The sequence below is a fragment of the Parasteatoda tepidariorum genome, chromosome 2, assembly GCF_043381705.1.
Source record: "Parasteatoda tepidariorum isolate YZ-2023 chromosome 2, CAS_Ptep_4.0, whole genome shotgun sequence".
In the NCBI taxonomy this organism is placed as follows: Eukaryota; Metazoa; Arthropoda; class Arachnida; order Araneae; family Theridiidae; genus Parasteatoda; species Parasteatoda tepidariorum.
Genome location: NC_092205.1, coordinates 92,834,009 through 92,850,425, shown reverse-complemented (window position 1 = coordinate 92,850,425; position 16,417 = coordinate 92,834,009). Strand labels below are relative to the sequence as shown.

General features: G+C 31.5%; 1 protein-coding gene across 3 annotated transcripts in view; it reads left to right on the top strand.

Moving 5' to 3' along the window:
* Positions 1-16,417, top strand: part of LOC107455872 (guanine nucleotide-binding protein subunit beta-2) — a 46,344-nt gene that overhangs the window by 12,576 nt on the left and 17,351 nt on the right. Inside the window, exons 2-7 of one of the 3 annotated variants that reach the window (XM_071177934.1) lie at positions 7,274-7,351; positions 7,751-7,810; positions 11,606-11,751; positions 13,701-13,764; positions 14,955-15,190; positions 16,084-16,213. In XM_071177934.1, coding sequence (XP_071034035.1) covers positions 7,274-7,351; positions 7,751-7,810; positions 11,606-11,751; positions 13,701-13,764; positions 14,955-15,190; positions 16,084-16,213 — 714 coding nt within the window. The remainder of the gene's footprint in view (positions 1-7,273; positions 7,352-7,750; positions 7,811-11,605; positions 11,752-13,700; positions 13,765-14,954; positions 15,191-16,083; positions 16,214-16,417) is intronic. The other 2 variants (XM_071177936.1, XM_071177935.1) reach the window with 2 other exon arrangements.

Genomic DNA, 16,417 nt, shown 5'->3' with positions numbered 1-16,417 from the left:
ATCTGACACTCTGACATCAATTGACATTTCGCGTTTGTTGCATTATTGTTTATCGGCAACAGTTGCTTATCGCTTGTTTCATTTGAGGTATCGGATAACGGATCGAAGTATTGTCGGTACCTACATTCCTATTTATTATTGATGTGATGTTTTGCATGTTTACTCAAAATTTTGTCTAAATTACGATCGCGTCAAATTGATGCATATCAGTAGAGATAGGTATATCACGAAGAGAATTTCAATATTTCAACGCTTTTGAAGAAAAGAGACTTCAATAAATATTTACCTCTATCAATGGATAAAAGTCATTACAAGGGATAAAATAAAAATGCAAACGGATTTTGTAATTTTCTTTATGAAATTCGAAATGCGTCAAAATGACGCATCCCGTAAACCTAGTGTTAAACCGCGAGAAGTGTAAAGATTTGATTAAGTGTTTTGTCCATGATAAGTGTTAAGCGTATATACTGAATTAAAGAAAAGCACCATATTTTATTCTTCCATCATCAATTATGATATAATATCCAGAAATTTTTCTTTGATTAATGCGTTATTATTTTCTGTTAAATGAGCGTTTCCCAGTAACCTAATTTCAGATTCATCATTACGAAAGTAATTGGATAACACCAGCCGTCATAATAACGAAATGAATGTCAGAACGCTTTAAACCATCACCTCCTACTTCAGAAAGCCTCCACGCTGTTTTTTATAAGTAGTCCGCGCGGACTATTAAAAAATTGAACCGGTTGTGCGCATGGAACCCATATTCTATTCCAAAGTTGAATGACAGAAATTTATCATATATACTTGAGAATTGAATCTGTAGTGGTTGACAAGAAAATAAAACAAATCAATTATATTCATAAATTAAACAAATTTTTAGACATATATTTCCTACCACTCTCTTATTTTTATTAGATTTCGTATGAAGTTACTCTTTCGTAAACTGGTTTACCTTCATAATGGTCTGATCGGACTACCTATAAAAAAACCGTGTGGAGGCTTTCAGTTGTAGGAGCAGGGGTGAAAGCGAGACGGAAAAGAGGAAAGGCTGGTAGTAAAACCATTTCAGTTATAGCTAGTTTTGGGGAGGAGTTTACTTATTCTTTTTTTAAATTTTTCAACAATANGCATGTAAACTCTCTTTACACACAGAGTATCCCCAAGAGATTTTGAGCGCGCTGATTGGCTTTCTCGGCATTGCCTTCTGTTACGTCTTTTTGCAGCTCCTCCCCAATAACATTTCTCCGTAGTGTGTTCCCAAAAAGTAAATCAATCATAAATCAGTTCCATTATATTTCTCATACTAATTTTATAACAAATGTTGAAGTTTTGTTCAAAAAATTAAGCAGTGCCATTAATTATATTTTAATAATAACACATTTATTTAAATCTTATTTGCTTTAAATTTTATTCTAATATTTCTTAATGTTAAAGTTATGAATTTTAGGTAAATGCAAGGTAAGCAATCATGTTTTGGTAAAACAACAAATTAGTGTAATAATAATTATTAAACATAAATTAAAGTTTTATTAGCTAGCTTTTATGTAATATGTATATAAGAATTGATTAATATTCAAATTGAATAGCATTGTGAATATCCTTATGCACTTAGAAATTAAAATCTCTTACTTAAATTTAATAAGTATGATTGCAGAACCACTCAGTTAAGTTTTGTTATTATATGAGATTTTAAAATGTATATAAATAAATTTTTAAAATTGTGTTTGATTATTTGAAAAAGATTTTATCATATTATAGAGGAAAATATTCTAAAATGTTTTAAAAAATGTAATTATAATTCAGCAAAAAAATTGTCGAATTTTTCAAAAACTTCTATTACATTTCCCCTGCGGCACTTTCATAAACGCACTGTGGTGACAAACAAATAATTTCCAGCAATTAAATAATAAAAATATATTTACAATCCAATAGAAATGCACTAGAATTAAAAGGGGGAATTTTTTGTAAATTTATTCTTTAATTACTCATGGTATTAATTTAATGGACAATTCATAATCATTAACTTTTATTTTGATGGAAATTATGCAATCAAAAATTAATAAAATAAGCATCTTAAAAGACAATTGCTTAATTTCTTAGATGTCAATTAATAGTTTTTCGGTATTATAAAACATTTAACAAATAAAAAAAAAACATTAAAAATCAGTTATAAATAAGTAGGCATAATGCAGGTCTCTTAGTTTTAATTTATAATAATAGATGGCGCCACTAATAAATCTTAAATTAAAAATTTTATAATTTAATTTTAGTAATCCGCAATAAATAAATAAAATATTAATTTAATTCTATGAACATTAATTTAATTAAATAAATATCCAGTGAAACCTATTCAGTGTTCATTTTATAGGGAGTATAAGAATTAAGCAAGGCAATTAAATTCGATTTCAATGTTATTCAGCAAATTAAAGGGATATTAGCTTCATAAGAATTCCTGCATGTAATAATCAGAAATTTAACGAAAAAAGCATTTCCCATAGAAATTAAATGCAAACAAATCTTTTTCCATGACGTTTGGAAGTTCTAAAATTCCATTTCGTATTGGTAGGTTCCCCAAATTCCATTACACACTTGTTACAATTGTCAAAATTTAGAACATTGCTTCTAAGGGTAATGGTATTTGAGGAAATATTTTTTATTTCATTTTTAAATGAAGAAGGCAGTTTCTCTGTTGAAAAACAGACATTTCAAGTTTGTACACAAAAGGTGGAGTATACAAATCACTGTATGCTGAAAATAACAAGCATGGCAGAATGAAATAGCCATATGTCACAGATGGCGTTGCCGAGAAAGCCAATCAGCGCGCTCAAAATCTCTTGGGGATACTATGTGTGTAAAGAGAGTTTACATGCGTCCCGACAAAACCATACTTCAAGTAGGACTCATGGTATTGTCTGTTAAAAGTTGCATTTTTCTTTGATGTTGAAGGCTCTTCGGTCTCTTCACTGGACCTTCTCTTTTTTCCAAGGAAACTTTCTAAGGTCGTCTGTTTTGTATTCATGTTTGCTAACTTGTGAGTTAAATTTGTGCAGACACAATACACACGTACACCAAGCACTGTTAAACCTGAGAAAGTACCCGTGAACAGAGAGAGGAGTGATAGACGCTTTCTTTTTACAAAAAACAAACAAATCCGCATAAAGCACACAAAACAGTAGAGAGGAATCATGGTCACGTGGTCTTTGGGCGACTAAATGGCAGACGAGCCAGCTTCTCTTTTATAGCCTTACTATACACTCTCGCTGTGTGAGGCGTTAGAATCGAGAGAGAAGACGAAGTTCTCCATTAGTTCCAATGCAAATGTCGCGTCGCGCTTTCGTTTTTTATTTATGACATTTACAGTTACGATGATTGTTTTTTTTTATTAAAACTAATTGAATGAGAAAATAGTTGCAGAAGATTTATTTTTTTTTTTTACTTTTTAAAACATTAAAAAAATTATGTTACTACCTTTGGGGGCATATTTTTTTAAATAAATAAAATTTTAATGGAACACAGATATTTTTAATTTGGGGTATAAACCTAGGAATTTAAATTCAGTTTCAATGAAATGGGCGGACCGGTACCATTTGATCCACAGACCGGTACCGGTTCGCGGACCGGGGGTTGGGGACCACTGCTTTAGACGACAAAGAGCTGAAGATTGTCGCTTCTCTTAGAATGTACCATCTAAAGGTCACACTTGCTAACCTCCTGTCTGGCTAAAATTTTCAATCGAAATTTGTTGTTTTAGAAAGGGTTATAAACACAATCATAGCCTTATTAACACAGTAATAACCTTTAAATAAGATAATCATACTTTTAAGCCATCATATGAAACAAAGAGAAAAGTATTATTAATTAAATTTTTTTAAAAAATATCGAAATTATCGTTCTTTACAGAATGGAAACCTATACTTCGAATGTTTTTTACTTTAGTGCCAGGGCATGTGTAGCAGTTTTAAGCTCTCAACTTCTTTTTATTACACATTTTAGTAAAGAAATATTTAATTTTTGTTTTTCAAGTGATAACAAACCTTGCGTCGTGGTAGGCAATCTCATAATTATATTAAATTTACAAAGCAAATAATCATACATGAAAACATAAACTTTTCTACCACTAGAAAAAATTTATCCAAAAAGGCATTCGCGGCATTTGTGCTTAAATTAAGTGGATATTCCTAAAGTTAGCTACCACTTCAAGGTTTTTTAAAAAATAGCATAGTTCCATGATTACAGGTCTAAGTTACGTATACTTGATGAAAGTGGTTGGAAATAAATTATTTTTATTTATTTATTATCTCTTTGATTAGTCAATCATAACTACCAGTAGGATTTACACGGTAAAACGAAAAGTTTCCATGCTATCTTTTTAAATACAAATTTTTCACTAATTTCGTTTTTTCGGTTAAATTCTTTGAGTTAGCAAATAATCTTTAATAACTGAGGTGGCCTCGTTAACCCGGTTCTCGTTTGAATTATTTTCTAATTTACACAGTTTCTTTCCATTATCTTTCAATTGTAAACGGAAAAAAAAGTCTTTAAAAAGTTGCTGATTTTAAAATCTTTTAATGAAATTTTGAATTTTATTAGCAGCTACTTTTTGTATTTTTAATCGCCTGTGGCCGTGGCAACACTGCGTTATACAAATGCCTACCAAATTACAGCGGGAGAAAAAAAAATTACGTCTTTTTAAATCATTTATTTCAAACGCATGCTAATATCTTTCCGATAGGTGAATTAATCTTTTTATTCAAGTTTTCACATGTTTATTATTATGTATTATTATTACTCATTTTAAAGTTTTGCTTCATTTCTATAAAAGTTCCATCTTCAATTCATCTGTTACAAGAACTAACCATAAAATTACGAGACAAAAATTTAAATATTTAATTATTCAATATCAAATTATCATTAAACAAAATTTAAAATTAGGATTTTTTAAACTTTCATTAAAGAATTTTGATATTATTTTAAAGCTCGTTCTTTTCTTCATGTTTTACGTTTACATTAAAAACCTTAATTTGAGTAATAACAAAATATCAATTCAGAACTAGTCGTTTATCATATAAGTGTTATTTCTAAACCGTTAAAGAAAATGGGTGGATCGTTTAAACATCTTACATTAAAATTAAAAGGTCAACCTGTAGCTCGACAAAAGAATATTTGAAGTCAAGGTTCTTGCAACTATTCAGCAGAAACATTTATTACATTTTACTCTTGTGAATCAACATTATATTAGGAAAAACCTGTTTTCTCATTCAATAAAATAAAAAACGAATTTTTTAAATTCGTAATTTTAATTAAATATTTAGAAAACAGCTAAGAGAGTTATAAAAATTTGGGGCTGCTTGTGCCCTGGAAAAGAGAAAAAAAATCGTTGTAAACCCATTTCACACCAAGCTTATTGTTTTCGTAAAAAAAAAAAATAATAATCTAAGTATATGTTAATATTTTTATCTTTATTTAACAAATTTGATTCATATAATGATTTTGACCACCGATACAACATAAATAATTCAAATAAATATAAAAAAGACCTCACAATATTCTTTAAATATATTAAATGTTTATGCAGTCGAAATAATTAATTCCTGCTTACAGTTGCAAAATCAGTTGTAATTTCGCTACCACTATGTTTAATCTTAACCTGTTAAAAGAAACGACAGCCATGCGTTGTGTGTTTCTAATATGGTTCATACACGAGCAAAGTTTGAATCTAAAATTTACCACTTGCGATTTTTTAAATTAAATTGGTAGCTAACTCGGAATATTATCTAATTATAATAGTTATATCGTACACATTCCATATAATCTTAAACAGAGGATGTAACAACCGGTAGCTAAATATACATATGCAGGTTTGTGTAGAGATTACAAGTGCAGCTAACAGTTGTAATATCAATTGTAATTTCGCTACCACTATGTTTATTCTTAACCTGTTAAGCAAAATCGGCAGCCATGAATTGAGTGTTTCTAATATGGCTCATACATGAGCAAAGTTTGAATCTAAAATTTAGCAGTTTTGTAAACTAAATTGGTAGCTAAGTCGGGATATTATTTTATTATAATAGTTATATCATACACATTCCATATAATCTTAAACAGAGAATGTAAAAACCGACAGCTAAATATATACATATGCAGGTTTGTGTGCTGGTTACAAGTGCAACTTATAAATCACTAGAATCTAAAATTACGAATTTGTAATTTGTAAAACTAAATTGGTAGCTAACCCAGGTCAAAATTTTTGATGGTTTTCCATTGATGGACCAACATAATCTTGATGGTTATCATCAATAATTCCATCATGAACCATTACACTTTTAGATGGGGACCAACATAAGTCACCTCAAAGCAGGAATTCGGACTGATTTATGACGGTTCAACATAAGAATAGCAACTTGTTTTGATGGTTTGTTCATATTAAACCATCAGAAATTTCCATCATAGTTTCTTAGAAATCAAATATTGTAACAATCATGAACCACCATCACTTCAATTTAGTAATTCGGACTGATTTATGATAGGTCAACACAAAAAAAACTAAAATTGCTTGGATGGTATATTCTTTCTGAACCAACAAGAATTATTATTAAACCATCATGGTAATGCATCGTTGTACCATTAAGGACCCTCATTAATTTCCATCATTGTATCTAAGAAATCAAATGTTGGAACGATCATGAACAACCATCATCTCTATGTAGGAATTCGCACTGCTTTATGATGGTCCAACATAAAAGAACCCAATTTGTTTTGATGGTATATTCCTGAGAACCAACAAGAATTCCCATTAAACCATCATGAAAATACATAGTTAGAACCATCATGGATCATGATGGATTGTTGATCCATCAGAGTCAAACTTCTCTTGATGGTTAACCATCATAGTATTAAATTAGCGCTTTCCATCATGGAATGATGGAAGTTTGTTGGTATATCAAAAGCTATGAAAACATAATGGAAAATAATGGAAGATGGTGACCATCAAATGATGTTGGACCATCATGAGTCACACCTAAACCATCATAAACCATCAAATTTTTTTGATTGGACCATCAAAAATTTTGACTTGGGACAACAAAAAAAGATCGAAAATAGTTTACCCATTAATTAGCTCACTTGCGCGGCTTTCAAAGTGCGCGTGGTTTCGTAGCAAAAATAAAATTTTGAATGAAATGTTAAAAAGAGTTTTAAATTAGTTTTTTTTTATATATATTTCATCAAATTAATATTTATTTTGACGTCAATCATCTCTTACTTTTTAAAGGGAGATGAAACCACAAGCCTTGCTGCTGTTACCAAAGCGAATATGGCCGTTGGAAAATTGCTGAGATCCGAGAGCCAGGTAGAGCACAAATAAATCAAATCTAATTCAGATTAAATAAATCTAATTAAGTTAATCAAATCGAGTTTAGATTAAATAAATGATAAATTTTTTAACTCACATTTTCTCAACACCTATGTCACAAGTTTATGAAAAGTTTTTTTTTTTTTTTTTTTTTTTTTTTTTTTTTTTTTTTAAGTACGCTGAAATCTACGTTTGAAGGTTAAATGCAGTATAAAACTTTTTTTTTTTAAAATTTGATTTACGATTGAAAATTTATTTTTTTTAAATTTGATACGATAAGAATTCGTTAAAAAAAAATTTATGACCTTTTATATACTATTGTCTTACTTTCATGCTTTGCTTAGATTTTAAGAAAAAAATTGCGTTCATTTTTAATAATAATTTTTTTCTTTTAAGGATCAAAAAGATGAAACTGGACTGAAGGAGGAATTAGATGGATTGATTGCAAAAATAAAGGTAAATTCCTTTTTTTGTTGTAATATCCAAATTCCACAACATAATGCTGTAACTGTAACAAAAATCAAAGCTCGCATATTTCTCTAAAAAGTGCAAAAGTGCAAACTTAATTGTAGACATGTTACAAACCTACTATGATTAGATTTCATTTCAGAATAATATTCAGGCAGGGATGTCAAGTTTCTGAATATATAAAATACCCAGATAGTAAAAGCATTACTTTTTTAATTTTAACTTAGTTTGAAAAGAAGAATATTTGTGGCTACCACTACTTATTAAAAATTAAAACATGTATATATACTTTCGTAGCGTTGTTATAATATAACTTCGATTGCAACTAATTAATCGATTATGCTTGTAAAACAGGGCTGCCGATATCTACCTTATTTTCAAAATGTTTTATGAAGTGCTGAACAATAAGAAACGAAATCTTTCAGGTTTTTGGTTCCTTAGTTTACATTTTAGAAAACCTCATAATCTTAAAAGACTCCTACCTGAAGTGGGTTTTATATAAGCTTTTGAATTACTTATATGTAGTGGTGCGGAAAATAATTTTTTTTCAAATTTACTAACAAAGAATAATATTAGGGTTCCTAAAAAATTCTATCCTCGAAAGAACACGCCCCTTTTTGTACAAGTACACAAAAGGTGCCTTTACTAAAAAAAGAAAGAAAAATAGAAGGGTTATTTACCTTTAAATGCATATATCAGAGATACCACTTAATTTTGTTTGATACTTGCGTTACAAGTTTGAATAAGTATGCATATGCTCTCCATACATGTTGTGTTTAAGCTAGAACTGGCTAGAGTATTACCGTAAAGTCAAAAGGAAAATACCCTATTCCACTTTCTTTCATAAAAGAACCTTTTGCATTACTGTAAAAAACGGCTTGTTCTTTCGCAGACAGAACCTTCTAGAAGACATAATGCATTACAACATAAACTTGGCTACTACAAAAAAAATTTCTCAAAAAAACCTAGAAAGTTAGCAACTCAGGAAATACAATAAGAAACCTTACACCATGGTTGTAAAAGTTCACAAACATGCTGCATCGATATATAAAAACTATTAATAAATAGTAGCAGTTACGATTCTCTCAAAAAATTATATAAACATACCTGCCAACTTTTAATCCTTTCCATTATAATTTTTCCCAGTGGTATTAAAGGAATNTGTTGTCGGTATTTCGGGCCTATTTGGCACAGGCATGAGAGACTGCTCCAAATGATTTAGTTTCTCAAGTAGTTCTTTATTTTTCCTTTCATCTTCTTTAATTCTCCTTCCCATGTCTGCTAACTTTTCAGCCATTTTGGTTTCAAAATCCGAGCATTCCTCATCCGTCGTTGAACCACGTGCACGTCTTTCGGTCAGCCGCTTTCCGCCACGTCCGTGTTGGTGATACGTAGCCATTGTTGCGTGATTGCGAATATTAACTTCAGCAGTGATGTTAACGTAAATTGAAAGCTACTATATCGGGCAGAATCATTTAACTTAACTTGCATCTACTTATACTCTTAAGTTAATTCAGAATTAGAAAAACATACATGATTGCAAGAGTATGAAATAGGTATTACTCACTCAAAAGACACCAATGAAAATCCGAAAGTTCTACGACCTCCTCGCGTCTCGATCAAAAAACGGTCACCTATCAAGAGCACATTTTTCAAATTTTCGTTAATCTAATTAAATGAATTTCAGTTCAGATTTAAATATTACTTTTTATTTTTTATATTTAAAGTGATAACAAAATATTTACATTAATATTTTTATTTTGGTAAAATAAATTCGCTTTATGATTTGGCCCATCACTACTACAATATATAAATACTATATAGATAAAATAGAGTCTCAATAGTTTCAAATATTACAGAAAGTTTTAACCATAAGGCGTAGAAGGTAACTATGGTATAAACATACCTAACACCTACTGCTGATTATCTGCAGTTGCTACGAAAGTTTTTTTCCCGAGTGGTTGCAAATATGATATTTAATTCACTATGGCACACATTTTAATTTTAAAAAGTTAATTTAATTCTCACAAGTGTAAGCATTTTAAACAAAGTGTATTTTTCTTACATTTTTTTTCGTTACATAAAACTTTACAAATTTAATTTGGAATTTAACGTAGTAAATATTAAAATTGCGATTAAATCCATCAATCCTGAAGTTATTATGTTAATTGGATGGAATTGACGTAAAATCTAAATAATTTCAAATGTGTGGATAAATACTTATATTTAAAAAAAAAAGTTAAATGGTACTTTTTAAAAATTATCTAGTTTAATTTATATTGCTGTATAAAATTTTATTTTCTCATTTAGAGTGATTAAAAACCATTAAAATCATTAGGATTTTTTTAAAAATTTTGTCAGGCTTTCACACATATAAGGCCTAGTCCTAGTGTTTTGATTTTATTGGGCACCTGGGTCGCAAAGCTACCACATATATAAGGCCTAATATTCAGAGTTCTTACATATGTTATCTTGAATTCCTTATGCTGTGGTGGTTAAAATTATTTTAATCAAAATTTTTCAAACTCAGAATAACATATTAAAGCATTAAATAGGCTTCCACTAGTAAATATCGTTCGTAAAAATTAACAGGTATGTACTAAAAGTGTGTAATACGCATTTGTTCTTACTATATATCAATAAAGACGATAAATACTGATGAAATTTTAACAAAACTGGAATAACGCCACTATTATTATATTCTCATAACTTCCAACTTTCACGGTCACTTGGAAATATTTTACAAAATGTTACCTAAATAATAATTAAAATAGGAAGAATTTTTAAAAAAATATTAATAAGGTACTCTGCCAACACTTAAAATTATTAACTCGCCTAGCTTCACTATATGCATATGTTTGAATCAGTAGTGTCTGTAAAACTTTAAAATTTAAGATTCATACATATTGTTATAAGAGGACCCGGATAGCCTGGCTGGTAGGGCGTTGGACTCGTGTTTGTGAGAACGGGAGTTCGAATCCAGACGGCTGAAGAATCCCAGTGTGTTTAATGGTGACTGGTGCACGTTAAAATCTGTGGAGGTCACAAAGTCCTCCCAGTTCCCATAACAAGTCAATACCTCTGGGGGTACTGATCCATGAGCTCCCATATCTTCTGGAATGTGATCAAAATTACAAGGATACGGACGTGAACATTGGTAGTCGTAACCCCAGAATTGAGTCGGCTGTTCAACGACGGTTATAAAATAAAATTAAATAAAATAAAATATTGTAATAAGATGAACATTTCTACCAAGACAAGATGACGGTATAAGTTAACGGGTATTTATTTTGAATTTAGCTCTAGATTACCCAAAGAAGTCATTTCGACTGCTTTTTAATTTCAATTAGAAAAACAACGATGAATATACTGACACAATTTCTTAGAATTGTGTGACTTTTTGTACAACATATAATTTTTCTCATTGTTAATATTTTACTAATAACTTGTTATATAACAGTAAATAATATAAAAAATATTAAAAATTAATTTTTAACAAATTTCTTTACACATTAGTTATTCTTTCACAATCCAGTCATGTTGACTACTTTTCGGCAATATAGATATATACTATATACAAAGTTTCAGTCTTTCTAGTGTTAATAAAATGAGACAACACTTTGACTTGCCAGTGTGCGAAATAAGTATTTTAATATCGCTAAATAAGTATTTTGTTCATCTAAAGAAAATATTTATTAACTTATAAAGTAAATAGGAAATTGTATTACGTATTCTGTAATATTCAAAACATATTGCTTTTTTAATGTGATATAATTATATTAGAAGGCACAAGCAGCATCAGCCGATAAGAATTTGGAAGAAGTATGCGGAAACATGGCGGATATTCCAAAAATTCCAGTGAGGACCAAAAAAATTTTGAAAGGACACTTATCCAAAGTTACAGCCGTTCACTACTGTGGAGACAATAGGTAATGTATCAGAAATATATGCATAGAACATTTTGTATTAATGAGTTAGATATTAACAAAAAATTTTTATTGCCATGTTTATGAATACAATCGTTGTAATTAAATTGATTTTTCAATTTGGAAGGAACGTTTTCCCGCGCAAGAAAAAGGCACCAAGTGTAACATAATCTTAACATTTAAAAAAAAGTTACCCTACATTGGAAGAAAAAAACTTAGTAAAATTACTACATTACTGAAACAAAGTAAGGTTCTGTCTTGAAGAAGAGTTAGCGTCATGAAGAAGGATCTGCTCTCTGACAAATCTTCATAATGAATGCCGATTTTTGAGAGCTCTTTTCCCTTCAACTTAGAGCGCTCTCTCAACTTTTTCCACCTTTATAATTTTTGAGGCAGATAAAAATTTTACAATATCAAGTATATGGGCCGGGACACCCTGGTTGGTAGGGCACTGGACCCATGTCCGAGAGTTCGTGGATTCGATCCCCACCTGCCGAAGTCTCCCCGTGTAGTAAATGGTGACTGATGCACGTTAAATCTGTCGAGTCGCAAAGTCCTCCATGTTCCCATAGCAAATAATACCTCTAGGGGTAGGGGAGAGTGGGGTCAATTGTAACAGGGTACGATTGGGTACGAACAGGGTACGAATTTCGAGTGTCGGGTTCTAGATTTGGTTCCTAGGTGGCGCACAAGGTGTATTTAATAAATCTACATGTACACACCTGCTGGTAACCATTTTTATGTAATTTTGAAAGTGTTACATCACAAAAGATATTTTCACGCTACGTAAGTACTTTTTTTGGTATTAGAATATTATATTGTAACAAAGTAATTTTGTTTAAACAAATAAAAATTATTAACCGAATATGTAAGTGGACACCTTAATTAACATTTAAAAAAAAAAGATTAGTTTTGTTAATTAACTAGCATTGTTTTTAACAAATGAAGCTGAAATGGCGCCTTGGGGACGATTGTAACAATAAGTAAAGGGACGATTGAAACAGCTGAAAATAAAATTCATAATTTCAATTGCAATTGCAAACGCCACACAACAACTACCCTTCTAAGCAAATTGACTTTTATTTGCACTCTACACATCGACAACAGCGCCACCTCACCGCTCCCATATCCAATTTGCGCATGCCCGCCTTTTAGTGAGTTTCAAGGTTAAGTTGCCACTATTTAATTTACAACCCTCGTATTTATACATTGAAGCTACCACAAAGAAATATTTTCTTCAACGACTGTAGAAGTTGGCAGTAATGGAACGCGATATCAGAGTTACATACATCGTTTACATCAGCGTGTCATTTATGTCAACTGTTTATGGCACTATTTCAGGTGAAGCTGGTAAACTTTCTTCTGTGATCTGATGTAGTGTTTTATTTCAAATTAATGTCAATTAGCCGTGATGGCTCAGAGGATAAAGCGTTCACCAATGAGGTGAGCAGGGTTCAAATCCCGGTCGATACGAATTCCGCATCTGGCTTGCTCCGACCACGGTGCTGACATGAAATGTCCTCAGTGGTAGACGGATCATGGGGTAGAGTCCCCTTGCCGTCATGCTAACCGTGGGAGGTTTTCCTCTCCATGTAACGCGAACGCGGGTTGGTTACATCAAAAAATTCCCTACAAAAACGAATTTCGCCCAATACTTGATTCAGGAGTTCCCTTGTCTTCTGTATTGGGTTCAAAATTATTAGTTTACGGAGTTGAACATTAGTAGTCGTAAACCCAAAAATTTGGTCTGCTGTTCAACGACGGTTTTTAATAAAATAAAATTAATGTGAATGCGCGATAGCTGTGTAAAATTGATGTAGTTCCAAGGGGTGTAGTTTGTGTATTTTGTTATTCATAATTTTGTTATCCTTATTGTAATTTTGTAACAATACGTAACAATTTTACATACAATGACAAAATACTAAATTCAAGGTAACATTTGATTATTTTAGGCACTTGGTATCTGGCTCCTTAGATGGAAAACTTATAATTTGGGATACTTGGTCAGGAAATAAGGTTTGTACTAGAACTAATTTACTTTTGTACCAATTTTATTTAAACAGCGTGCTTTTATAAGTGGGCAATATATTCTGTAAATAAGTGGAATGTTATGTATAATTCACATTGACTTGAGAAAAAATTATTTTTATTCATTTATTGTGTTCATTTTACCTTATGAAGTTTTTTTTAATAATAAATCTATAATACATTTAAAAAAATTTTTTTACTTAAATATGTAAGTCATAGTTCGTTTAGGATATATTATTAAAAATATGGAAAGAAAAAAAAAACGATAAAGCTGTTGCAATCCAATCTTCGGATTCAGGTTCTTGCTCCCAATATTGGTGTACTTAGTGTATTTTTTAAGTACTTTTTTTGTATATTTATTCATTTATGAAGTACAATAACTAGATTTTTGTGGTATTTTTTAAATAAACGAATAATTACATAGCATGAAAGCTGAAGTTTTTCAAAACCTATGTTTCTACAGTAGAAATACCAATTTATTAAAAAAACAAACAGAATAAAGCATTTATTGTAAGGAACAGTCAAAAGAATTTTTGTCAAAATCATGGCGGAAGAAAGCAAACGATTTTAAAATGTTTGATTAATAAAACGATTTTAAAAGAAAAGAATTTATTCTCTTTCCTTCGCTATCATTAGTATGGTATTTTGATTACCTGTGCATCAGAAAAATTATATAAATGGGCCTTGAGCTGTAAACTAAATAGAACGATTTTTATTTTCTTCCTTTATTTAATTGTAACCACAGGGCCCGACTTAGCCTAATTGGAACCCGGGGCAAAAACCTTCTTTGGGGGCCCCCTCTGCTTCACTACTTCCGTAATGAAGAATTGAACTTAATGGAGGTATTTAAAAATTTTCACTTCATTATACATATATAACAAGAAAATTGACTAGAACCTAATATAATTATAAAGTCCCCCCCCCCCGCTCCAATGGTCAGACGAAATATCGTTCTGTCTATTTTATTGATTTTCTGACAATTCTATGTCCATCATGCCAAATGCAGTTTTTTGATTGTTAACTTTGTCATCTAGCTGAGAAAAATTCATATCCATGTTGACATTAGGGCAGAATCCAGTTAAATTTTCGCAATTGCTATGGCTCACTCAGACAAACTAGAGTCAAGATAAAATTGTTGCCAAGGTGGACTTATTCTTTAATATTTTGTTTCCCTCTAGGTTAGAATCATTCCTCTTCAGTCGAGCTGGGTGATGACTGCATCCTATTCACCATCAGGCAACTACGTGGCATGTGGTGGCATGGACAATATGTGCACCGTGTACGATGTCAACTCCAGAGACAGTAATGGCACTGCAAAGGTTAGGAGAGAGATGATGGGATTTGAAGGTTTTCTTTCCTGCTGCAGATTTCTAGACGACAACAAACTAATCACTGGATCGGCTGATATGAAAATGTAAGCAGCAACTATACGCAACTCCGGATCTCAACCTCGGTGCGATTTTTCCTTTTCTTTTCTTTCTTAAATTTTTCCAGGGGCTTGTAAGGATATGCTTGACATCTCTAAATCCAATAATGATGACTGTGCTGAAAGATCGTACCGCAAAAGCTCTTGTCCCAATTGATACAGAACAAAATAAAAAGAAATTTTAAAAACAACATGAACCTCATATGTTTCGATAAAACGCGGAAATTGGAGAAAAAAAATGTGTAAAACATCGATTTTCTCCCAATGATCTAGGATTACTGACTATAAAAGTAAAATGTTAATAAAAATCATTACTGGATTAAGCATGGAGGCATTTTCAACTCTTTGTATTTAAATAGGAATAAATAGCCGGAAGGGTAAATAGGTAGGTAACTTATTTGCGTCGCACTAGAGCTGCACAACGGGCTATTGGTGACGGTCTGGAAAACATCCCTGATTATGATCTGAAGACATGCCATCACCATTTTTATCCTCTGAAGAGGGGATGGCTCCCCTGCTTTACTAGTTTGACGACCTGCGGGCGAAGTCGAGCACTTTACGATATAACAGTTTAACGAGGAACAATACCGCGCACCCTCAGTCCCTACGCAGGCTGATCAAAGTGATCAACCACCCGCTTACTGACAGCAGCCAGTGATGTTTTAGTGTTCTACTGGGAACAGTGTCTTTACGATCAGTCCACTGCTGGACAAATAGCCGGAATTTAGGATACTTAAAAAGAAATGATAATGAAACGATCGCCCTGTTATTTGCTATACCTTAGGCTCCATGGCGAAAAGTGCTTATTTCATCAAAAGCTGTACACACTTAAGCGAATCACACTGATGATGATGTATATATTTATTGTTTATGTGTTTTAGAATGATGTGGGATTTGGAGAAGGGTGTCAAAGACTTCGAATGTGACGGCCATGCCGGTGACGTGATAAGCATGTCATTACATCCTGACAAGACCTCTTTTGTGACAGGATCTGTTGACAGAAGTGTGAAAGTAAGTTAAAACTGTTAAACGACGAATTTCAAAGTTATTCATAAACTCAGATTTAAAGATGGAAATCATGAGGTCGATGCTGACGATTGGCTGAGGTGTGTGTTTATCTGCTATAACTAAGAACCCTCGTTAGTAGCTTACTTAGATCGATGCTGACGATTATCTGAGGTGTGTATTAATCTGCTATTGATGAGAACCCTCGTT